Source organism: Xyrauchen texanus, chromosome 14, assembly GCF_025860055.1.
Source record: "Xyrauchen texanus isolate HMW12.3.18 chromosome 14, RBS_HiC_50CHRs, whole genome shotgun sequence".
In the NCBI taxonomy this organism is placed as follows: domain Eukaryota; kingdom Metazoa; phylum Chordata; class Actinopteri; order Cypriniformes; family Catostomidae; genus Xyrauchen; species Xyrauchen texanus.
The window spans coordinates 7,753,570-7,778,409 of NC_068289.1; the positions used below are offsets into that span (position 1 = coordinate 7,753,570).

The 24,840-nt window shown below is 42.2% G+C and overlaps 1 protein-coding gene across 1 annotated transcript in view; it reads left to right on the forward strand.

The window, feature by feature from the left end:
- LOC127655046 (acid-sensing ion channel 4-A) overlaps window positions 1-24,840 on the forward strand; it is a 162,144-nt gene that overhangs the window by 123,434 nt on the left and 13,870 nt on the right. The window contains exons 2-3 of the mRNA XM_052142639.1: window positions 21,515-21,659; window positions 21,871-21,998. Coding sequence (XP_051998599.1) covers window positions 21,515-21,659; window positions 21,871-21,998 — 273 coding nt within the window. The remainder of the gene's footprint in view (window positions 1-21,514; window positions 21,660-21,870; window positions 21,999-24,840) is intronic.

Below are 24,840 nucleotides of genomic sequence, written 5' to 3' on the forward strand. Positions count from 1 at the left end.
CTTAATTAAAACCGAAGGAAACAAATTGTGCCTCAAAAAAGAAGGCAACAGGGTGTTTGCTGCAGCTGCCCAGAGCATCTTATTTGCAGATTCATTCACCAAACACTGAGTTCCAAAGTCCAAATGAGAAGTAAAGGAACCAAAGCAATCATTGGTGGTTTATCAAAAAGGAATTCTTAAAGGTGAAGTGTGTCATGTTTTGAATGTTTAAATATTTAATCCAATCTCAGTTTAATGTGCAAAGATAACACTAAGTAAACATTTGCAGGTTAAATCCCCTGAAAAGTGTAAACGCTGTGGCGCTATCAAAACATTTCTCTGTTTGTTTGAGTATCCAAACCAGCCTGACATAGCAATATTGGCTCAACCAATGGAATGAGTTTGGGGCAGGACTTTTTTTAGACCAACCAATAGCAAACATAGCAGTCATTATTTTTGCAAATTCGTTTGGTGAAACAAGTGGTGCAGAAATTACACACTTTACCTTTAAGGTTGACGGAGTCACACAGGTTGCACAGCTGCAAATTCCCCTCTCAGCTTAGCTCAGATACAGCCTATTAGAGTGCAAGTAAAATAGAAGGGTTAGCTGACCACCCTCAGGCGGAGACTTTGTGGAAGTTATTAAATCAAGTAGCTTTTCAGTAGTGAAGCTATATTTTTGTCTAGTAGCATTGAGAAAAGCTAAACCACTACATCATGCCTTGTGTTGTTTACTATTGCCAGTTTTGAATCAAAACTAAAGATGTCCAATCATACAGTAAATTAATTGCTCATCTGAGTCGGTTCTTTTAAATTAATTGGTCACATATGATAGAAAAGCAGTTTGAATTCGATTTGTGATTCAATCTGAATGACTCAGAAAGTACTACTGAATCTCACTACTGAATCATTTGTGCATGCTCTCACTTGCCAATAATCTCACAGAGTATTTTATTACAAGGAAAATAAAGATAACGCTGCTTGCAGTGGATCTACAATCAATGGAAATGAAACCTGCAAATGTGTCCTATCATTTGCTAGTGATGAAGAAGGTCTTTATACATTTCAGTAGGTCTTTTATAGGTAAATACATTTTTCAACTAAAAGAGTATCAAAATATTAGCCTACACGAAAACACATAAAAAGTACCATGGCATTATCATTTTTTTTGGACATGTTCCATTACCTGGTTATATGAATATGGTAATCATATAGCGAAGCACCGTGATATTTTTTTATTTTATTACCTTCATGAAGCAACATGTACTGTAAATATAGTAGTAAATGAATATGTAATCATATATCAATTTACTATGGTAGTAACATGGCATTCTTTGAAGTACTTTGAAGCACCATGCAACTACAGAATGGTACATAAAAATGGTAATTGTATATCAAAGTACCATGGTATTAATATCTCATTGTAGTTGCCGAGATGTGCTCTCACTGTCACACACACACACACACACACACACACATGCACGCACGCACGCACACACAACGGTAAATGTCATTATAAGCATAAAGGTAATATTCTCAGAAGCTCTGTCTGCTGTAGCTTTCTGGTCACACTCTCGCTCTCCTCTCTGATGCTCTGGCATGCTTTTAGGTCTCCCTTCGCCATCACTATAATGAGAGACAGGTGTTAGGGACAATTATGAGCCAGGTGACAAGCCTTACCACTCTCCCTTTCCCCACAGACCAACACATGACCACACCCCGCATGCCACACTCTTGTTAAGAGCAAAATATTTTCTGAGCAAAGTTTGAGCTGATATCATGCAATTCTAAAAGAGAGCCTCTCTTTCTAACTGTCAGATCCTGTTTATAACTTAGTCTCGACAGGAGTGTTTTATGAGTTGTTTTGGATTCAGGACCATTAGTTGAAAACTCTTAGTTTTTAAACCTTTAAGATTCATTTCTTTGTGACTATACCATCACCAAACAGAAATGCAAAGGTTTTGAACACTCGTTGGATGGACAAACACATAGTCCCATGCCATTCACGGCATTGGTTGAACCAAAGGTCCTATGTTGCACTAGTCAGGATGTTCCAAAAAACAGAACAATATTTTGATAGCAGCATTTAATTTTTGTGGAAAACTGTACTATGAATAGCTTACTTAAAATATCTATTTTTTTGTCTGCATGGACATTCACTCAAACTTCAGTGGATGGTTAAGGAGGGGTACTTCAGTTTATATTTGTTGCTTGGGGTCAGAAGCACTGCTGCCGTCCACAGATCTATTACAGAGTGGAATGTTCGAACACGTAGAGAGAGAAAGGTAAGAAGAAAGAAAGCATTAAGGGACACTTGCCTCACATGAAGTTCCCTTGAGATTATCAATATGTGCCTTTTAATGGTACGGCAGCACGAAATGTCTTCAGTGTTTCATCCTTTGCTTTTTTTTACTCTCTCTGAAAGCCTGAGCGAGAGCACTGAGGAAGACAATGACAGTTTGAGAATAAGCCATGGTGACATCCTACCTTGAAGAGTGTAAGAGTCAAGCAATGAGAACACATAGCATTTCTTCACATCGAAATCCTGTGTATAACTCATTGTGTCATACATTTTAAGTGTTCAAAACTATTTAAGCTCTATCAACCTTAACCTCTGTCATGGTGTCGATTAATGTAATAGTTTTAGCTCACTCTTAAGTTCGTAAAAACAAGCTAAAACCATGTTTACAGTAATAAACTGTACTTACAATGGATATCTATGGGACAAGGCACGTTTTGAAAGTATAGCCAGAACACTTCTACATTATATGTGTAAACATAATTAGTGTAATAAAATCGCTTACTAACCTTGTCTGTGAAAAGTTATTTACAATCTTTCAGCTCCTGTCAGCTCCTGTCCTGTAAAGACGACAAACCCTGTAACTTCAACATGTTGCTACCGAATGTTCTAGTACCCTGGAATCGACTCCGTTCTGTCAAGAAATCATCTCCATTTATTGACAAGTACAATCCCCCATCAGACATCAATTGAAATTTGTTTAAATTTTTCTGTGGTGCTTCTGATGCGTGAACAGCCTCTAGGAAATAGGGTCTGGTCCTGTGTGAACCAGGAAGTAACTGTGTTCACATAAACAATGATGAGCGTGATTTGGAGGATTTTTTTACTCCACTGATGGTTCGGTTTAGAGTTGGGGTTTGGGTTAGTGTGGGATGAAAAAAATATGCATTCCTGTTGACTATTGCTGCATTTACCACCAAAAAATAAATAAAAAATCTTGGTTTTGGCACCCCTTTGTGGACATTTTACACATGCCCATACTTTCAGTAACACTTCCAACTTTGGCCACTGGGGTCAGTGGTTCAAATTTCAGTAAGAATTGACCAATTTCAGCAACAGAACTTTTGACCTACTGTTACAGAATTCATGTGAGATCAGTCTGGATATTTGGGCATTATATTGTACTTGCAAGGATACCCGAAAGAGGCTGTGTACAATGAGAAAATTCACCCATGGGAATTATGTCTTTATAAGAGTATTACCAATGTTAAATGGACAATTTAGACTAATACAGTTTAAATTAGCTTTTTACCAGAATAGAGGCTGCACATAGTTTTACACACTGAGTGTAAGGGATGAGTCAGGATCATTTTATGTGACAACCGACACCAGATACAGATGCTGTCGAAAGAGCTTATCTGGATTTGAACTCGGAATGTGCCTTTAAGACAGCATAATGTTTCTGCCAATATTCTCAGTGGTATGCTGTATTGGAAAGCTTTGATGTTATATTGAAGGGATTTCTCAATCATATTTTATCACTCTCTCATGCTCACTTAGACTTTGTTATCGTATTGTTCCATTTATGAATGGTCACAATAGAGCGGCTCTTCTCACCAATAGAGGGTCATGCTTTTTACCATTTCATACTGTCTGAATGTCAGAAGGTGTCAGATCTGCGAGCGTCTCTATCTCAGATTAATGTAGCGAGATAAAGAACTCTCATAATCCTCTCTGTACAAGAGTAAGACGGTACCGATGAGTTTTTGAGACATGACCCATTTCTCTGCATGTTATGCATGATGGATAAGCTACTTAGGAAAAGATACTGCCAGTCAGTTGTTTACTGAAGTTAAGAATTGATACAATAAATGTAATGTGTTTGATAGTCTGCCAAAGAAACACCATAGATGCAGAGTTGAGCAGCTGCCCTCGAGAGCTGAATTAATGGAGCGTAGCGGTGTGTGACACTTACTTTCCGACTAAACAGTTTAGTCTAACTGTTTAAAAGTCTCCAGCATTTTTCTCTGGAGATTTTGAAATGTTAGGCAATAGAAAGGCATGCCACACTTTACACTTTGACTATAAGACTACTGAATATATAAGACACAAAGTTTTGACTCGTGACAAATTAAGTTTTTCATTTGCGCTCATATGGAATTTCCTTTTGAATTTCTATATTTTGGTGAACATCAAAAGCATAACTTCAGTTTAAGGTTAATGTGTAAAAAATGTTTCAATGTCTTCTGAAGCGATCCAGTTTTGGGTGAGAACTGACCAAAATGTAACTCCTTTTTCACTGTACATCTTGACAGAAGTCTCCTTGGTGATCAATATTTCAAGCTTGATTACACTTCCTATAGTGCCATCTAGCGCTCTGCACATGTGTAAGGCACTAGGAGGTGTAATCAAGTTTGAAATCATGATCGTGCCTAGAGAATGAAATGGTAAGATATAAAGTGAAAAAGGAGTTACATTTTGGTCTGTTTCACACCAAAAACCAACTGGATCACTTCAGAAGACATTGATTAAACCACTGTAGTCTGATAGATTATGTTAATACCGACTTTATCTCCTTTTTGGAGCTTCAAAGGCCTGACCACCATTCACTTGCATTATATGGACCTACAGAAGAAAAACTGAAATATTCTTCTAAAAATCGTATTTTGTGTTCAGCAGAAGAAAGAAAGTCATACACATCTGGGATGGCATGAGGGTGAGTAAATTATCAAATAATTTTCATTTTTGGGAGAACTAACCCTTTAAGTCTGCATGGTTAGAGCACATGGGTAAACCTTTAAATTTCCCAGAAATATTTAGTCAGACATAGCTCAGATGTGTTTCCATATACCAGTCAGGCATGTCTCTTGGATTAAATAATATGGTTGTTTTACCATCCTGTCAATTAAAGCACCATATTTGACCACAGCAGAATTTTAGGACAAGGGCATGATTTAATATAATTTTTAAATCCTCAAGCACCCTTATCCTTTAAATCCATGGAAAGCAGTTAGTTCAAATCCTTCAAACTCCAGTGCTGAATTTAAACCCTCTTTTATTCACAGGGTCTTTAAGTCAACTCACATACGGCATGTTAAGAAACTGAAGTTCTCATGTAGCTTCCCTGGATAATTGAAGAACAGCGAGCTGTGGAATCCATCAGATATCTGCCATAAATGAGAGGCTTTCGGTTGAGCTTCATATTTGTGCAGAAATTCAGTGCAGCAAGAGAGAGACAGTTAAGACATATCAAACTGAGTGGAACGGGAGAAAATAAAGCAATTTGGATGGAAAAATACTGGCTGAGGACAGCTAATGGCCAGACATTAAGCTCAATTAAGTTAGTCTTAGCGGAAAAGGAAGATTTATGCAAATGCTTTGCAGTCAGGCATGTCTCCAACAGGGGTTCTCAGCTGAAAGCTTGAAGTCTGTTAGTAGTCTATCGTGAAATATTTTCAAAGGTAAGTAATATTGTATTTTCAACAATAAAATTATTTTATCCTGCTATATTGCTGTAATTTGAGCAAATTCATTACATTCAGCTTAACTTTTGAGATGATGTTGCAATGGGATAGATTTAATGTTTCTTCCAAAAAAGGTATTCTCTATTTTTACCCAAGCATTACAGAATCAGAAACAGAACAGATCCATTTGCTGTAGCTCAACTGATAGAGCATGGCACTAGTAATACCAATCACAGAGCTCATAGTGTCAACTTTCTAGGAGCATACACTCACTGAGCACTTTATTAGGAGCACTATGGTCCTAAAAAAGTACCCGGCATGGCATTCTGCTGTTGTAGCCCATTCGCCTCAAGGTTTGACGTGTTGTGCATTCTGAGATGCTATTCTGCTCACTGCAATTGTACAGAGTGGTTATCTGAGTTACCGCAGCCTTTCTGTCAGCTCGAACCAATCTGGCAATTCTCCAATTAACTCTTTAATCAACAAGGTTTTTTCGTCCGGAGAACTGCCGCTCACTGGATGTTTTTTGTTTTTGGCACCATTCCTAGTAAACTCTGGGGACTGTTGTGTGTGAAAATCCCAAGAGATCAGCAGTTTCAGAAGTACTCAAACCAGCCCGTCTGGCACCAACAATCATGCCAAGGTTGAAATCACTGAGATACATTTTTTCCCCAATCTGATGGTTGATGTGAACAGTAACTGAAGCTCCTGACCTGTATCTGCATGATTTTATGCATTGCACTGCTGCCACACGATTGGCTGATTAGAGAATCACATGAATAAGTAAGTGTACAGGTGTTCCTAATAAAGTGCTCAGTGAGTGTACATACTAATAAAATGGGTATTTTTCCAATGCGCTGTAAGCCGATTTGGATAAAAACGTCTGTCAAATATGTAAATGTACAGTAGTTAAATTTAGATCAAAATATTTAGATTAATATAAAAATTTAAATGCCCATTATTATCAGAACAAGGCACTTGTTCACCTTGGGGGTTAATAACACACTACACCTGGGTGGCTGTTTCTGGGAAGAGAAAAAAGTTGGACTGTTTACCTTTGCTGACTTTGGGCAAGATGTTACTAGAGAAAACTGTCCATCAATCAGTGGCGCTCTGGGCATTGGACTCTAAAGCAGAGAAATGAGGAAAAGCAGACTATGCCAGCAGCTGTTTCCACTACTGCATGATGGGAATGCTTCCATTCCCCTCCTAAAACATCATTTGTGAACACAAAGCACACTGTCCCCATAAAGTTGAAATTTTAGAGCAGAACTGTGGGATGATAGGTCTTTTTTATCGTCTCTCCCACTGGTTGAGTTCTTTCTATACAGTTCCTCTGGTTTCCTGTTGGATCAGATAAGAGCAGCTATGGAAACTTAAACATGTCAATAAACAGGACTGAATTGATTTTTGCCGGGCTTCTATCTCCTCTGCTGCTGTGAGCCCCCTTCTCAGATTAATAGCTTATGTCAGTCAGATGGGTAGTTTGCACACTATCACACTTAAATGTGCTATTTTTAAGATTGTCAACAAGCGTGTGAAATGGGTACTGCAATCCAAATTCAAAATATTGGAGAGTTGTCTGCCTCGCCCCAGACTCGAATCTCATGCGGGTTGCCAGAATGTTGACAAGCAAATTAGCCAACTCAGCATCCGTTTTAAAGGATTTCTGGGCTTTAAGCTGTCTCCATCTTCCAAAGGCACCTCCAATATTTATCCTTGTTTTACTATGCCTCTGGTCATGGTGGTTTTTAGACAGATGGTGAGGCTTTTTCTCTGATCCAGTTTGTTTGCTTGCTTCTATGAACGCAGTGTTGTTTGCCTGCAAACTTGTTAAAATCTGGTTACCCAGCAGTGTCGAAATACGATTGGTGAGAGGGCAGTGGGTGGGATCACACAGGCCAAAACATAGAAAGAAATTCCGGCCCGGAATAGAAACTTCAATGTAGAATATACTGGCTGTAGCATTGTTATAAGAGAAGCCAATATTTCAAATTAGCATGTTTTCTAATTCTCTAATGACATATTATGGTAATTTTATGATTTAATACAGTAACAATATTACATATATCACCTTGATGTCACTGTGCAAAAGCAGACCCAAGATTTTGGAAATATATTTTTGTGTTTGGGGGCAGACTTGCACACATTTATGTGTTAGTTTAATACATTATATAACTCCAATCTTGGCTTCTGATTGGTCAATACAGCATTCCTGACATTCTAAAATAAACAATATACATATAACCCCAAATGATAGTAAAAAAATGTATTTTAACATTTGCATTACATACCCAACTACATACTGTATAAGCTTTTTCCAGCATGATTAGTGTGTGCTTCCTTAACTTATAGAGCGTTGTATTTGCAACCTATGAGACCAGCAAAGCATGCTACTCGACCCCTAAGCAAACAGTGTCATAGAAGCACCACAAAATGGTGTGGTTACTTCAGCAATTGTGTTTTCATCTTACATTTTCTTTTCTGACACCATTGGTTAGGTTAAGGTTTAGGTTAAACCAGTGGTGGTTCAAGCTTGTATGGCACCTTGGGCGAAAACAAAGACAAACAGTGACAAATTGTGGTATACAGATAAAAATAAAAAGAGAATCGAATTATTATATTATTACCCTATTGCTAACAAAAAACACACATATAAAACTAAATTGCACAAATCCTATATCACACAAAGACACAAATAGAATAACACACTTATTAAGAAGAGAACCCGATTTTTCCTAAACTGGGCACCTGATGGCTTAGACCTTTTCTTATCCATTTGTGTAGATTTGGCTCTCGAACATCAATAATAACCACTGTCAACCAATCAAGACTAAACCAATTCACATTGAAGGTGTGTCTGTTTTTACATTATTCTTAACGATTTCACACAAACCAGAAAAAATGCAACAATATGTCTGTGAAACTAAATATTCACGGTATTATGAATGATTTGTGTTTTATTTTGTAACGTTTTGTAGTGTGACTTATTTTCATTAGTACTGTACAAAGTTAGAGGTGCGCTATTTGATAGATTCCCCCACTCCCCCTACTTCAGGCTTTTAGTGGTTAGACCTGAACTACCCCCACCCCCCTGCCCATCTCGTACTTCTGAGTGGGAGAACTTCCCAGGTAGTAGCCTGCCAAGCTCACAAAAAAACTAGAATCAGGGCGCCCACTCCGACAAGGTTAATTGACCCACAGTCCCACACGGTGACATGATATCATTGACATGACATGCAAATGAGTGATAGAAAACTGATTGCACAAATGTCACCATTCCCCCGGCATTGCCGGCAAGATGCCACCCTGGGCGCTTGCCCATGTCGCCTATGCCTAAATCTGCTAGTGGGTTAAACTCAATAGAGCAGTGGTTTTGATAAAGATCTAATAGGTCAAAACGTCATCTTTTATTTCTAATAAATTTTGGAGCTTCAATTTCAGTATGCGGTCATCTTTTCCTTTTTTAAAGTTTTTTATCCTTTTTTATTTTGTCCTGCACCTTCTGTGCTCAACTTAATTTTTGAATGTGCACACCTGTTTCATATTTAATCTGATATTTAGAGCATTAACCTTCAAAACATAATCTGTTTGAGTGAACATTTAATTTGTTTTTAGTGCCCCTGAACAATTCACCTAGAAGCTGCTGTGATCAATTTTCATGAGATCATGCTGTCGTTATTACCATAATGTGCCCAGATGTTTTACACTTACTATTCCCATTGTTTTTAATGATGATTGTCATTATTCTCATTAATCAATACAGTCTTTGTGTGTGATTTAAATTGATAAAGTATGTATACATAATAGCATTATTCCCTTTTAATTTACACAATCATTGTACAACATCATATTTATTTACTATAACTCACACACACAGTAAAAATATGCTGTTGTACAATGATTGTGTAAACTAAAATGAGTAATGCTATTATGTATAAATACTTTATCAATTTGAATAATATGCTGTATATTTTTTTTTACTTTGTGGCTATGAGAATATCATAATTACAATTTGTTTGTGTTGCAGTAATAAGAATTGGGGGTCATGAAAATAATGTCACAATGTCAAAAAAACTTAATGGCATTAAAATAGGCTTCATTTTCTATATGCAAAATGTAGTCTAGCAGAAGTGTCATTAATCAGTTTGTTTACAAAATGAAGTTTTTGTGAAATTAAATAAATTAATATGCAGTAGTAGCCATTTTATACTATAAGCAATAAGGCACTTAATGTCATGCTATATTGTGAATTTTTACAATAAAACATTTATTTTCAAACCTTTTGCTTAACCCTCCTTTCCCCTTCTGTCGCTCTCTCCACGTTGTGTCAGAGAAGTGACACTAGGGGTCTCTCTTGAGCGCTGATATTCACCTCTGAACTATGAAAAAAGGCCAATGAGAGTTGGCAACCAGTATTTGCATGTCCGGCCCCCGGACATACGGGTATTTAAGCGGCGCAAATACGGGAGTTCATTCAGAAAATTTCTTCGAGCCGATGGTGCGTGTCTGCAACTGCTGCATACTACACACCGAGTTCCTGTCATCCCTCTGCTGCATAACTGTTGGATTCCACGGCGCACAACAGCGGCTTTCTCCTGTTTGCACGGCTGTGCATTCCTGCCCCTGGGCGATCGACAGTGCAGATTTAAAAACTCTCACGAGTTTTTTCCCTAAAAGAGTGATTTTATTTAAAAGAGTAATTTCCTCTAAAAGAGCAAAACACAGCGGCGTTGAATGTCCTTTTAAGGACGCGTCTTTATAAAGATGCCCTTCCGCACCTGTGTTGTTTCTGAATGCGGAAGAGTGCTCTCCGCTTCCGACGGCCACATGCGCTGTCTCGTGTGTCTGGGTAGCGATCACACCGAGGCTGCATTTGTGGATGGTTCATGTTCTCACTGCGAGAACATGACCTTACAACCGTGAGCAAGCCACTCCAGCCGCCCCCCGTATTGCTCCTTCTTCCCACGGGATTGAGGACGATGCGGCTGGCGATGGAGGCGATTTGGGGATGGCTGCGGGTGCAGCTCCACCGGGTACGCCCCTCGCCACCCGCGCCCCAGCACGCTCGTTGATTCCCGTCCGTGCTCGAGGCGGCGGCGACTCGCCTCACAGCCAGTCAGCCGACCCTCTTGCGATGGAAGCCGATGAGCTCGCCGTGACATCGGAGGGCGCGGCATCTGATGCAGAGGACTCCCCTGGGCTGCCGCCTTCGGGCTTGCACGCCCAGGCTGAGGCTGACGCACAGATGTCCGACATGCTTTCCGGGCAGACAACAGCGTGGGCTTAGATTGGAACCCTCCATCCTCCCCACAGCCATCACGGCTGGATGACTGGTTCCTGGGGTCTGCGCGCCGCTCACAGCCTCGCCCCCCCCGGTTCCGTTTTTCCCGGAAGTGCATGACGAGCTGACGTCTTTGTGGAGAACACCCCTCTCCACTCGTCACACCGCCACAGGCTCGTCTGCCCTCGCCACCCTCGACAGCGGAGCGCGCCACGGGTACGCGGCAATTCCCCAGGTGGATAGGGCGGTTGCGATCCATGTATGCCCCGGTACCCCTACCACCTGGCGAGGTTGCCCCGTACTCCCTTCCCGGACCTGTAGAGCAACCTTCGCTGACAGCGAAGGCCTACAGCGCCACCGGACACGCCGCTTCCGCCCTGCATGCCATGGCTCTCCTGCAGGTCCACCAAGCCAAGGCGCGACACGCTGCAGGAACTGCGCTCAGCGACCGACCTCGCCCTGAGAGCGACGAAGGTCACAGCGCAAGCGCTCGGGCAGGCGATGGCCACGCTAGTGGTCCAGGAACGTCAACTGTGGCTGAACATTGTCGAGATGCGATGAAGCCGACAAGACTCGCTTCCTCAATGCCCCTGTCTCCCAGTTCGGCCTCTTCTGCGACACCGTCGAGGACTTTGCCCAGCAGTTCTCCACGGTAAAGAAGCAGACGGAGGCCATCTCTCACATCATGCCTCGCCACAAGCCTGCCGCCATGGCCCATGCCCCGTCTGCTTGCCAAGGGCGTCCTCCCGCGGCCAGAAGACAAGCTCCTGCTCCGCCTCAACCCGGGCCCAGCTCTCAGCCCCAGCGTCGAGCAAACCGCAGGAAGCGCACGCCCCCTGTCTCACGGACCCCCTCGAGGACCCGGAAGGCTCCCAGGCGCTCCTGAGACAACGCACCCAGAGTCCAAGAAGTTAGCTCCGGAGGTGGTAAGACCGCTCCGTCCCCCAGTGGAGGGCCGGGAGGAGAATCCTTTGTTTTTTCATTTGCCGCACCCCTTAACGGGGGCTGCGGTACCCAAATTCTCAATAAAAGAGCTATTTCCTTTGTCTCTGGGGCATATGGCCCGCAAATGCCGTTCTCACGGCACTCTGCTTTCAGGCCTCAACAGTCCCGGCTCCATGGACGCGGTGTCCCCACCTTCAGCCCCACGACTGTTCCCCGGCCGGCCGCAGGGGAACAGTCGTGGGAACAGGTGGGCAGCCGCAGGCCGGTGGAACCGAGGCCCGCTGCGCTGGCACATCAACTGCCTAGAGCTGCTGGCTGTTTTTCTGGCCCTGCAGAAGTTTCTTCCGTTAATTCGGCACAAACACGTCTTAGTCAGGACAGACAGCACCATGGTCGTAGCCTACATAAACCGCCAAGGCGGAGTACGCTCCCTCCACATGTCACAGCTTGCCCGTCGTCTCCTCCTATGGAGTCAGCAGCGACTGGAGTCACTGCGCGCCACTCACATCCCCGGCAACCTCAATGTGATGGCGGACACGCTGTCAAGACAAAGCTTGCCCGGCGGAGAGTGGAGACTCCACCCCCAGTCGGTCCAGCTGATTTGGGACCAGTTCGGCAAGGCCCAGGTAGACCTGGTTGCCTCCCAAGAAACCTCCCACTGCCCGCTCTGGTATGCCCGGACAGAGGCTGCCCTCGGGGCAGATGCGCTGGCACACAGCTGGCCCACGGGGCTGCGCAAGTACGCATTTCCCCCAGTGAGCCTTCTTGCACAGGTGCTATGCAAGGTCAGGGAGGACGAGGAGCAAGTCACTCTGGTAGCCCCCTACTGGCCTACCCGGACTTGGTTTTAGGACCTCACACTCCTCACGACAGCCCCTCCCTGGCGAATTCCCCTGAGGAAGGACCTTCTTTCTCAGGGACGGGGCACGCTCTGGCACCCGCACCCAGACCTCTGGAACCTCCACGTCTGGCCCCTGGACATGTGGAAGATCTAGCCGGTCTACCATCTGCCATTGTAGATATAATCAATCAAGCCAGAGCCCCCTCTACCAGGCATCTTTACGCCCTAAAGTGGCGTCTGTTTGCGGACTGGTGTTCTTCCCAAGCCGAAGACCCGCAGAAGTGCGCAGTTAAGTCAGTGCTCGTGTTTCTTCAGGAGAGGCTGGAGAGGAGGCTGTCCCCCTCCACCCTCAAGGTGTGTGTCGCGCGGAAAGTCTCTTGGTAAGCACGACTTAATCGTCAGGTTCCTAAAAGGTGCCCGGAGGATAGCTCCCTCCCGGCCTAACCTGTTCCCTTCCTGGGATCTCTCGGTTGTCCTTACGGTACTCCAGAGACCCCCCTTCGAGCCACTTGACTCAGTTGGACTCAGGGCCCTCTCTCTCAAGACCGCCCTGCTGATCGTGCTCGCTTCCATCAAGAGGGTCGGGGACCTGCATGCGTTCTCTGTTAGCGACGCTTGCCTGGAGTTCGGTCCGGCAGACACGTTCGTGATCCTAAGACCGCGACCGGGCTATGTGCCCAAGGTTCCTACCACACCCTTCAGGGACCAGGTAGTGAACCTGCAAGCGCTGTCCCGGGAGGAGGCAGATCCAGCCCTTTCACTGCTGTGTCCAGTACGTGCCTTACGTATCTACCTGGACCGCACACAGAGCACTAGACGCTCGGAGCAGCTCTTCGTCTGCTTTGGGGGACAGCAGAAAGGGAATGCTGTCTCCAAGCAGAGACTCGCCCACTGGGTTGTCGACGCCATTTCCCTGGCTTATCACACCCAGGCCGTGCCCCCCCCTTTGTGGGTCTGAGCCCACTCCATCAGGAGTGTTGCGTCCTCATGGGCACTGGCTAGGGGCACTGCCCTAGCAGACATTTGTAGAGCAGCGGGCTGGGCAACACAGAACACTTTTGCGAGATTCTACAATCTCCGAGTTGAGTCAGTATCGTCCCGTGTTCTCTCAGGTACCGAGCCCGTAGAACTCTGTGGCACGCCCACGATCTGACCGGGTGAATCGCTTGCATCTAGCGCCTTCCCCTAACCAGGGAAACAGTCGCCTTCATTCCCAGGAGATCTCAGGTTTGGGACACTGGTTGATTCCTCCCTAGCCCTCGTGGGTCGCAGTTCAGCGGAGGAACTCGCCGACCCAAGCCACTGCGGGTACCGCAAGCTACCCTGCACTGGTATAGGTGCTCCACAGGTAAGGCCTCCTTCGGACTCCCCCTGTGTGTAACGCCACGGTTCTGTCCCCTCTGGCGAGTGGACTCCCGTGCTTCCCTTAGGCAGTCACGGCTGCCTCGGTTGCCGTGCTGTATGTTCCCCCCTCTATAGGCTGGATCCACCACCGCACCGACTTTTCCACATAGGCCCTAAGTCAGGCCTCTGATGTTTTTGCCACTTAAACTTGCCTCCCCTCTCGGGTAGGCGTGGCCTCCGCAGGGTCTTCTCTGCCCTGAATATGGGCTAAGACCCCCTTCCCTCAATGCGTGTAAGGGCCCCGGCATAAGTTGCTCTATGCAAGAAACATAGAGAGAAAAGAGGCCCGGCCAGGCTTGGCCCGTTCCCAGGTTGGCGGCCAGCACCTTGTTCCCCCCTCCAGGGTAACGATAAGGAATCCTGATGGCTTAAATGGGGCACTGGGGAAGGGTACGTGCAGCCTGATACAGTTGGTCGTCCTGCACGTAAGAATACCTGCTCGCTCCTGTATCAGCAGTTCACGAACACGGCTCAGCGCGTGGCGCTTTTATAAGTGGACCCCTAGTGTCGCTTCTCTGACACAACGTGGAGAGAGCGACAGAAGGGGAACGTCTAGGTTACATATGTAACCTCCGTTCCCTGATGGAGGGAACGAGACGTTGTGTCTCCCCTGCCACGTCGCTGAGCCGAGCCACTGTTGTGGCCGGACCATTTCCGGCTCCTCAGAAAAATCCTGAATGAACTCCCGTATTTGCGCCGCTTAAATACCCGTATGTCCGGGGGCGGGACATGCAAATACTGTTTGCCAACTCTCATTGGCCTTTTTTCAGAGTTCAGAGGTGAATATCGGAGCTCAAGAGAGACCCCTAGTGTCGCTTCTCTGACACAACGTCTCGTTCCCTCCATCAGGGAACGGAGGTTACATACGTAACCTAGACGTTTATGTTTGGGGTGAAATTGACCTCACATCAACTTTGCCATCCCTTAAAAATATGCTAAACTTTTTAGAAAAGAATGAATCTTTCTGACTTTTCCTACATTTTTTAGAAGAACACATAAATATGTACTTCATGTTTCAGAGTTTTCAAAATCCCTGTACACATTTTTACCACATCGATGATGTTTGGGGTAATTTTGACCCCTAACTATTTATTGGTAGGCAACATGGAAAAATGAACATCTTTATTTTTCTATTCTTGCTGACTCTCTCCCATGATCTTGTCAACTTATTACAAAAGTTGTCCTCACCTTTATGCTCTAACATGAGATGTTCTTTATTAGAGAGCTTTTATGAGCTTTTGGTCCCCTTTCAGTGTTTCACGCCTCGGAAAACCTCTTTTTGACTAATTGTGAGTGCTTGATATGAGCAGCTTTTTGTAAAATAAAGGCAGAAAACAATTATTTGTTAAAACAACATAATAATGTGTTTTTAAACACATTTCTCTATTTTTTTTTATAACCATGAATCAAAAGGCATTGCTTTCAGATGCAAAAAAAAAACAAACAAGAAAAACATTTACAAATGGCCTGTACATTGTAAACATTGTGGAAAGGGACTATTCTGAAATTGTGTTTAGCATCCAACACACTATCAATAGTGCCACAGAAAAAAGGTATACACATTTGAATTGATGCAAAGATGTCTGATGGGGGATGGCACATGACTAACTCGGCAGAATGGGGTCGATATCAGGGTGTTGGAATATTTGGGAGCAACATGTTGACTTCCTGTATGATCTTGTTGATTGGAAATAGAGAGGTTTTAAAATTGTATTTATCAATAAATTAAGATTTATTTTAATTTTAAAATGTTTGGGGTCATTTTGACCACAAACATAAAAGTTGTCACCCACATTTACACACAACAGGAGGTTTAATGTCTGTGTTAATGTGTTGTCTCTTTACAGTCTGATTATATTAAATTATGTTTGTATCTACTGTATGTCTTCTTTTATCCTGTTAGACCACCTTCTGCTTGTGAAAACAGTGGCTGTCTCCAGCCTTAATTACAGCTGAATGAGGAGATGCGTCCACAGCTGCAGCTGGCAATTACTGCACGCACATATTGCTCAGAAAGCCCTGCTTTGATTCAGCACAAAGCCAGTTGAGATCAGACTCCATACGCAGGCTGCTAAATGAACAGCCATGTGTTACTTGCAAGTGTGGCCCCTTGATGTCCCTCCTCATCAGAACAAGCATTGCACTGCTTTCACAGAAATTGGTTGATTTATAAAATAATTTTTTAAGTCATTAACCCCGCTGAAGAGACCGTTTTAGACCAATATGAATTTCTATTTGCTGGTTTATGCTCGTTTGGTGCTGTTGTAGCTGGTGGATCACTATGTTGGAAGGTTGGAACCAAAAACGTTCTGGTCAGAAAAGTTCAGACAAAAGTGGGTCACCAGGACTGAATTTAAAATAATTTCTTGATTGTGGTTGAGTTTATAGCTTGTTGTTGTTTTGTATTCAGAGGCATTGGATATCCGTTTAGAGTTCTTGTTATTTCTGTGTCATCTATCTGTCCTTTTTGTTGATCTATTCCCTCCTGACATTTATTTGACAGTGTCTGTGTTTTTTTTTTTTTTTGAGTATTTCATTACAGGTCTCTTTGTGTCAGGCAGCAAAGTGCCTGAATAATAGTCTTTTTGCCACTTTTACTTGAAAGGGAGACAAGAACTATAAACAACAAATTGTGTGCCTTTTTTTTTGTTTGTTTTTTTGGCTGTGGTTTATGGAAGGGTAGTAAGTCCTGTTTCAAATGTTATTGCTTTTAATTTTGTCTACTCTTATCAATTTTACCCATGTGGAGCAATTATTTTGATGTGATCGGACAGACCAAACTGAACAAACTGACTCACTCTCATGTCAAATATTAATATGACAGGAATGAGACAGAAAAAACTTTGTTTGCTATGCCACAGAATTAAAATACCCACTGACAGAAATGCACCCTACATTTTAAACTAATGTTTCTTTTATTTTTTCCTTCAAGCTGGAAAACATCTCCGATTACACGTGTAAACTTGGTTCCCTGAGATGAAGGGAATGAGACGATGTAGTGAACGCTTTGTGGAAACTCTTTTTCCACTACCTAGTTGAAGCCCTTGTATCATAACGCCAATCTTATGATTGGCAATGGGGTTTGAGCCCCACCCTTTTAGGTGCACATTTGCCCAACACTAAAACATGTTTGTAATTTTAACGGTAAAAGACTGTAAAAATGCTACGGTAAAAAAAACGTCAATTGGTTAATGGGTAGTTAACTTAAAATATACTGTAACTTTTAAAATATATTTAAAAAGACAATACATTTAGTTTTACAGTGAAATGTTGTAAAAAATATAAAAATATTTTATTTAAAAGGTATGATTTTCTGTATAATTAACAGTAAAAATGTATATTATGTTTAACAAAAGAGTACATGTACTTTATACGATAGATTATTGTTAAAATTACAGTAAAAAAAATTATAATCAGGCATTCCCAGAACTCCCAGCATGACCCAGTTCATTTCATTATATTTTATGGGAATAGTTACGTTTCTTTTTCATTTTAATATATCACTTATCTACGTTGGGGTGTTCAGTGTTATATTTGAGGTGGTTTAATTAAAGTTTATTGCATTATTTTAATTTCACATGTGTTAACCTGATGGTGTTTGGTGTTTGTGTCTCTATATGTTTATTGGTCATTGCTCCAGGAAGGGCCTCTATTGATGAAGTACGTGTCATCATTTGCCCTTTTGAAATTACTACAGAGACTAACAATATATTATAAAGTGAAAAGCAGATTTTTACAGTTTCAGAAGGTTAATATATCAAGTTTTTACTTATTTAATAATATAAATGACAGTAATGCACCGTAAAATAAACAGGCGTCAAGATTACATCCCGTAAAGCCTGAAACATGGTTAATTTCTGGCAACCACAGCTGCTGTGTTTATTACCATAAATTTAACAGGATTTTGCAGTGTATATAAGCGGGCACTCGCACACCAATTCTTCAGAATTGTCTGACTGAAAGACAATAACACATCATTCGTACCTCAGAAATCTGAAGTAGTAGTGCGGCCAAGTTTGCAATGTCTCATTCCATTCATCTCAGGGAACCAAGTTAACAAATGTAACCGGAAACATTGCCTATCGATTCAGTTCATGAGACATTGCAGTGAATACTTTGGGGACTTTGGAGTCCCATCATGCCACACTACAAGTACCCTGAAATGTACCCGGGTAGAAACACTTAGAATAAAAAATAAATAAATAAATAAATAATATATAAAAAAAAAATATATATATATATATATATATATATATATATATATATATATATATATATATATATATATATATATACATACAGTAGGCCCTATATATGACGTAACAGGCCTGTCGGCGGTGACTTACTAATATGTCTTCAATGTGTATGAAAAATGTATATACCCACATGGTGAGGAGGAGGGAGGTTTATTTTAATTGGAAGTGCTTATGATGTTTAGTGGGAATAAATTGGATAGCGGCCTACACAGGTGACTGCATAATTATAATAGGTTGCCTGCCAGTAATTAGGAGCTTGGTATTACACGATAGGTGTTGGAATAGTAAGCCCTATAGACAGAGAGGACTCACAAAGTGATGGACGCCACTTCTAGGTTATAAAACCTCGCAAATGTGTTCTGCGAAGACCATCCTGCTTCAATGTATATACAAACAGACCATGCCTCTAACTGAATGCGCCTTCAGGTTAATAGGGCATCTCATGCCCTGTGATTCATAAGTGAGGACGATCGCATCAATAATCCAGTGAGTTTGTTTGGAGATGGACATGCCCTTTGTGTGTCCTCCATAACAAACAACGAGCTGATCTGACAGTTTAAATTGCATTCCACATATGTGTGTAATGCCCGCATGGGGCAAAATAAATACGCTAACTACTCCTCATCCGAATTAGATGGTGGTGAAGAGAAAGCTTGCAGGTGCACTATCTGAGCCTTGAAGGGCATGGAAAGCACCATAGGCACATAGCCTTTTTTTGGGTTTGATGGTGGCTTTTGAAAGCCCCAAACCAAATTCGAACTGTCAGCCGACAGCACCTGTATATTAACAACCCTTTTGACTGAGGCCAGAGCCAACAGCAGTGCCGTCTTTAAGAGAGTACACGTATCTCAATGGATTCCAATGGTTCGAATGGGGGGCTCGTGAGCACACTTAGCACCAGATTTAGGTCCCATGTTGGAACCGTAGCAGGGCGAGGGGTGTTCAAGTACCTCGCTCCTCTAAGGAACTTTATGATCAGATCAAGTCTGCCTATAGAGCAGCCAGCCTGATGCAATTCACTGGGTCTTTGCTGCGTGAAAAGCACCAATCCGCAAACACGCACCTTTTTAGTGCATAGAGGCATCTTGTAGACGGCGCTCTAGCCTGTAAAATGGTGTTTATTACAGACTGAGCCAATTCAGGCTCATTCGCTGTGCTCCATTCATCCCATAAGTTTTGGTTCCACAGCTCCGGCTTGGGATGCCAAATTGCGTGACTTGGTATGTTGTGTTTGAGCTAGTACTGGAGAGGTCTCATGTGTAAAAGACCTAAAGGTATGATGGTGGATGCTGCCACCATAAAACCCAGCAATTTCTGAAAAGACTTCAGTGGAAATCCTTTCCCCAGTTTGCTGGCTGGGAGAAAGTGCGCTTTTCACCCAGTTGACATTGACACCTAGGCTGTTTAAATGGTGAAGGATTAAGTCCTGTGCTAGCATAGCAGAGCCTCTGATAAGGCCAATCATTGAGGTACTTCAGAATACGTACACCATTCATTTTAAAGTGGGCGAGTGCTTCATCGACATATTTCGTGAATGTGCATGAGGCCAGAGACAATCTGAAGGGAACAACTTTGAATTGATATGTAATCCCGTCAACAGCCTGTCGTGTGGTACAATTCGAATATGAAAGTACGAGTCCTTTAGATCTATTGATGCAAACCAGTCCCTTGGGCAGATGTGCAATAAGATCTGTTTCTGAGTTAACATTTTCAATAGTAATTTTGCAAGCGCACAATTCAAGTGTCTCAGATCTAAAATCGTCCGAAGCCCGCTGTCTTTTTTCGGAAGCCAGGCTTTCTTTGAATCTGGGCCAAGAAGAACTGCGGGCTCTATACTCCTCTTCACTGCATTGCGCCGGTCAAGAATGCACCTACTGAATTGTGACTGATTGTGACTGCTTTTACGCTGTGACGAAACGCTCAGAAAAGCCATCCACAGTGTTTTCTCAGCTTCATGAATTCCCGTGAGCTTCAACCAGATGCGCGGTCTAAAACCATGAGACTACCCATCACTTTCCAATGGCCTGCACGGTGAATTTAGTTGCTCGCAGCACCAGATCTGTAGCGGTGCGGAGCTCTTTAATCACATCAGGGTTTGGGCCTTGCTCATCCACATCTCTGAGGAGCCTGGGCTGAAAGACTTGAAACACTGCCATGCTATGGAGCACCAAACCAGCCTGACATGCCACTGTTATAGCTCTTCCAGCCAGTGTGGATGTAAGCCCATGTGAGGACGAGAAGAAGCTCTCTATCAGTGGCCTGTATGTGCTCCTCGCCCTGCTGGGGGAAGAGACTGCAGAATCCTCCATGGACCGCTCTCCCATGTCCGATGCCACGGGGGACATAGCATCATTAACATCATCAGACCCGCCAAATACAACAGCACTGTGCTCATTAACAGAGGGCCAGAGGTCATCACGTGTATACTGCTCTGATGGAGATGCCGTGAGGGAAGATCGAGGGGCTCGTGGGAATTGTGCCGGCACCCTGCCATGTTTCCTCGTGTGGTCCCTCAAGACTTAACACAGAGTCGGGAGCACGTTTGAGGTGGAATTGTCCCCCAGAACGAGAGCAACCCTAGAGCAGAGCATCTTTACACTCATGTCCTCGCAGTAAGGGCAGTCTGTCTCCATGAGAGCTGCTTCGCCATGGGTGTGGCCCAGGCAACGAATGCCACTCTCATGTTGGTCTGATGGAGCAATTTGTTGCTCTTCAAGATGAGATGATCTGTCACAGTCAAGATCAGTATTGAAGGAATAAAATTCTGAAGAATTGGTGTGTTCCCTCTTATAAAGGGCAAATGCACATCTAAAATAGCTGGGCTCAAACACCATTATCAATCATTACCAGTATTGTCGTTATGATACAAGGGCTTCAACTATGTTGTGGAAAAGGAACTTCCATAAATACTTAATGCCTCAAAACTTTTGATGTTTAAAGTGACCTTTTCACGGATTAATCAAAAACATCTTAAAATATATTTATTTGATGGATCAGAAAGTCCATTTTAAGATAATAAATCTTAGAGAAATAAAGACTAAGGCTTCCAAAGGTTGTAGCGTATTTGTTTTATTATATTGTTGACAATTTTTTTTCTCATAGGTTTATACAAGATATGGTAAATGCTACACTTTCAATGGGAACAAAACAACCTCCAGGAAGACGAAGCAAGGAGGGATGGGGAATGGGCTGGAGATCATGTTGGACATTCAACAGGATGAATATCTGCCTATCTGGAAGGAGACGAGTGAGTTTTAATACCACACAGAGAATTTCCCAAGTGCACCTATTTATATCTGAGGGGGCACTAGTATGTACAATTTAGTAGTTCTTTAAGGTGTGTTAGTCTCCTGGTGCAGTATTTGTTTCACATGCACGGGACTGGGGTTACAAATCCTGACGTAATATGTTAAAAATTGTATATTTTTTTATTTATGTATACATTTTTTTTATTGCAGATGAGACATCTTTAGAGGCAGGAATCCGTGTTCAGATCCACAGTCAGGATGAGCCACCCTACATCCATCAGCTGGGATTTGGAGTTTCTCCAGGATTCCAGACCTTTGTTTCCTGTCAAGAGCAAAGGGTATGACACTTCCTGTAGATCAGTGCTTCTCAAACTTTATAGGCCAAGTGCCACCTTGGTATACCAAAGTATTTTCACTCTGTTAATGAGCTTAATAACTTTTCAATTATCTGTAGTAAATTAGAATATTTCATTTGTTTGAAACTTTTAATTTCACTTCCCTACATTCCGTTACACATCATCTTACTTTTGACTCCACTACATTCCAGAAAGCTGCTGTTCCTCATTATTTGATATTTATGAAGAAAAGTATAATGTTAAATAGGCACCCATAAGCAAGCCATTTAGCAGAAGAGGATTTCGTGGAAAGTATGAAACACGAACACAGAGTCAGAAAAAGGGCTGGTAATTGGAGAGCTATAATGCTTCCTGTACTTTAAACCCCAATCATGGATATTTAATGTCAGCATCCCCTCAAATCTCAATAACTAATTATTGCCAGCAAGTTTACTTAAGATAATAACTCATAATACACTCAGAAAAAAATAGCTCTTTGGCTGAACATGATTCAGTGGTGGACAGTGTTCCACATGTTTGAAATTATTTAATTTAAAATTACTATGTAATCTCAACACAAATGCTTTGTATAGAAAAATATTTTTGTTTAATTGGGTAAACCAAACTAAATTAGACATGTGAACATAACTCTTTAAATACTAACTATTGAAAGTGAACGTTAGCATGCTAAATATATGCTGGTTAAAAGAGTTTAGTTTAGTAACTATGCTATAGTTAGCACACCATTTGCTCAACAAAACGAGCATTAAATTGAATGTGCAAAGCATGCTGGGAAATGGAAATCTCTTTCCCAGATTCATCAATGCTACAAAAACTATTAATGTAGCCCTAACGCAAATGGATTTAGTCAACTTCCATTTTACAAATTTAAATGGATAGAACTCAGTGAAATTTAGTTGAGAATTGAACAAGCAGCAATATATATGTATATATACACTCACCTAAAGGATTATTAGGAACACCATACTAATACTGTGTTTGACTCCCTTTCGCCTTCAGAACTGCCTTAATTCTACGTGGCATTGATTCAACAAGGTGCTGAAAGCATTCTTTAGAAATGTTGGCCCATATTGATAGGATAGCATCTTGCAGTTGATGGAGATTTGTGGGATGCACATCCAGGGCACGAAGCTCCCGTTCCACCACATCCCAAAGATGCTCTATTGGGTTGAGATCTGGTGACTGTGGGGGCCATTTTAGTACAGTGAACTCATTGTCATGTTCAAGAAACCAATTTGAAATGATTCGAGCTTTGTGACATGGTGCATTATCCTGCTGGAAGTAGCCATCAGAGGATGGGTACATGGTGGCCATAAAGGGATGGACATGGTCAGAAACAATGCTCAGGTAGGCCGTGGCACTTAAACGATGCCCAATTGGCACTAAGGGGCCTAAAGTGTGCCAAGAAAACACCCCCACACCATTACACCACCACCACCAGCCTGCACAGTGGTAACAAGGCATGATGGATCCATGTTCTCATTCTGTTTACGCCAAATTCTGACTCTACCATCTGAATGTCTCAACAGAAATCGAGACTCATCAGACCAGGCAACATTTTTCCAGTCTTCAACTGTCCAATTTTGGTGAGCTCTTGCAAATTGTAGCCTCTTTTTCCTATTCGTAGTGGAGATGAGTGGTACCCGGTGGGGTCTTCTGCTGTTGTAGCCCATCCGCCTCAAGGTTGTGCGTGTTGTGGCTTCACAAATGCTTTGCTGCATACCTCGGTTGTAACGAGTGGTTATTTCAGGCAAAGTTGCTCTTCTATCAGCTTGAATCAGTTGGCCCATTCTCCTCTGACCTCTAGCATCAACAAGGCATTTTCACCCACAGGACTGCCACATACAGGATGTTTTTCCATTTTCACACTATTCTTTGTAAACCCTAGAAATGGTTGTGCGTGAAAATCCCAGTAACTGAGCAGATTGTGAAATACTCAGACCGGCCCGTCTGGCATCAACAACCATGCCACGCTCAAAATTGCTTAAATCACCTTTCTTTCCCATTCTGACATTCAGTTTGGAGTTCAGGAGATTGTCTTGACCAGGACCACACCCCTAAATGCATTGAATCAACTGCCATGTGATTGGTTGATTAGATAATTGCATTAATGAGAAATTGAACAGGTGTTCCTAATAATCCTTTAGGTGAGTGTATGTACTGTATATATTAGTGTAATGTGACTGAGATTAGGCCCCTCTCTACTTAAATAAGTATTCTAAGGAGGAGGGTGGGGCATATTGAATTGTAACAATTAATAAACTATAGAGTCCTAACAGATCAATACTTTTGCATTTATGAAGTGCAATCAAATGTTAGTACTTTTGTTCTCTTAATAAAAAGGGAATATAACTGTTTTTGTATTAACTGGATAAATATTTTATCAGTTAATCAGTACTTTAACTGAAGTGCAGGATATATGTACATCATCCACCTCTGAAAAAAAAAGCACATATACCACATTTAAAACTTTAGAAAAGATTAGAATTGCACATTCAAATATACAAATTAGAAAATTGTAAAATATGTTATATTGTGGAATTTGGGGCAATGCATTGCATTGTATTATCTATTTAACATAATTTCCTCGCACTCGAGAGTGACGTCACTCTGCTTACATTTACAATATAATTTACCATCTATAAATGTAATTAATGTTAACAAATTATACATCTTTTCAAAGGTCTAAGGGTTCGACATTGATATGCGATCTCTTTTTCACGATAGCAATGCTCCAGAAACAGCAATTTAGTTATTTGTGCCAGGAGTGCAAATTAAAACAAGCAATATCAGAATGGGACTTCATACCTTTGTTATGAAAACG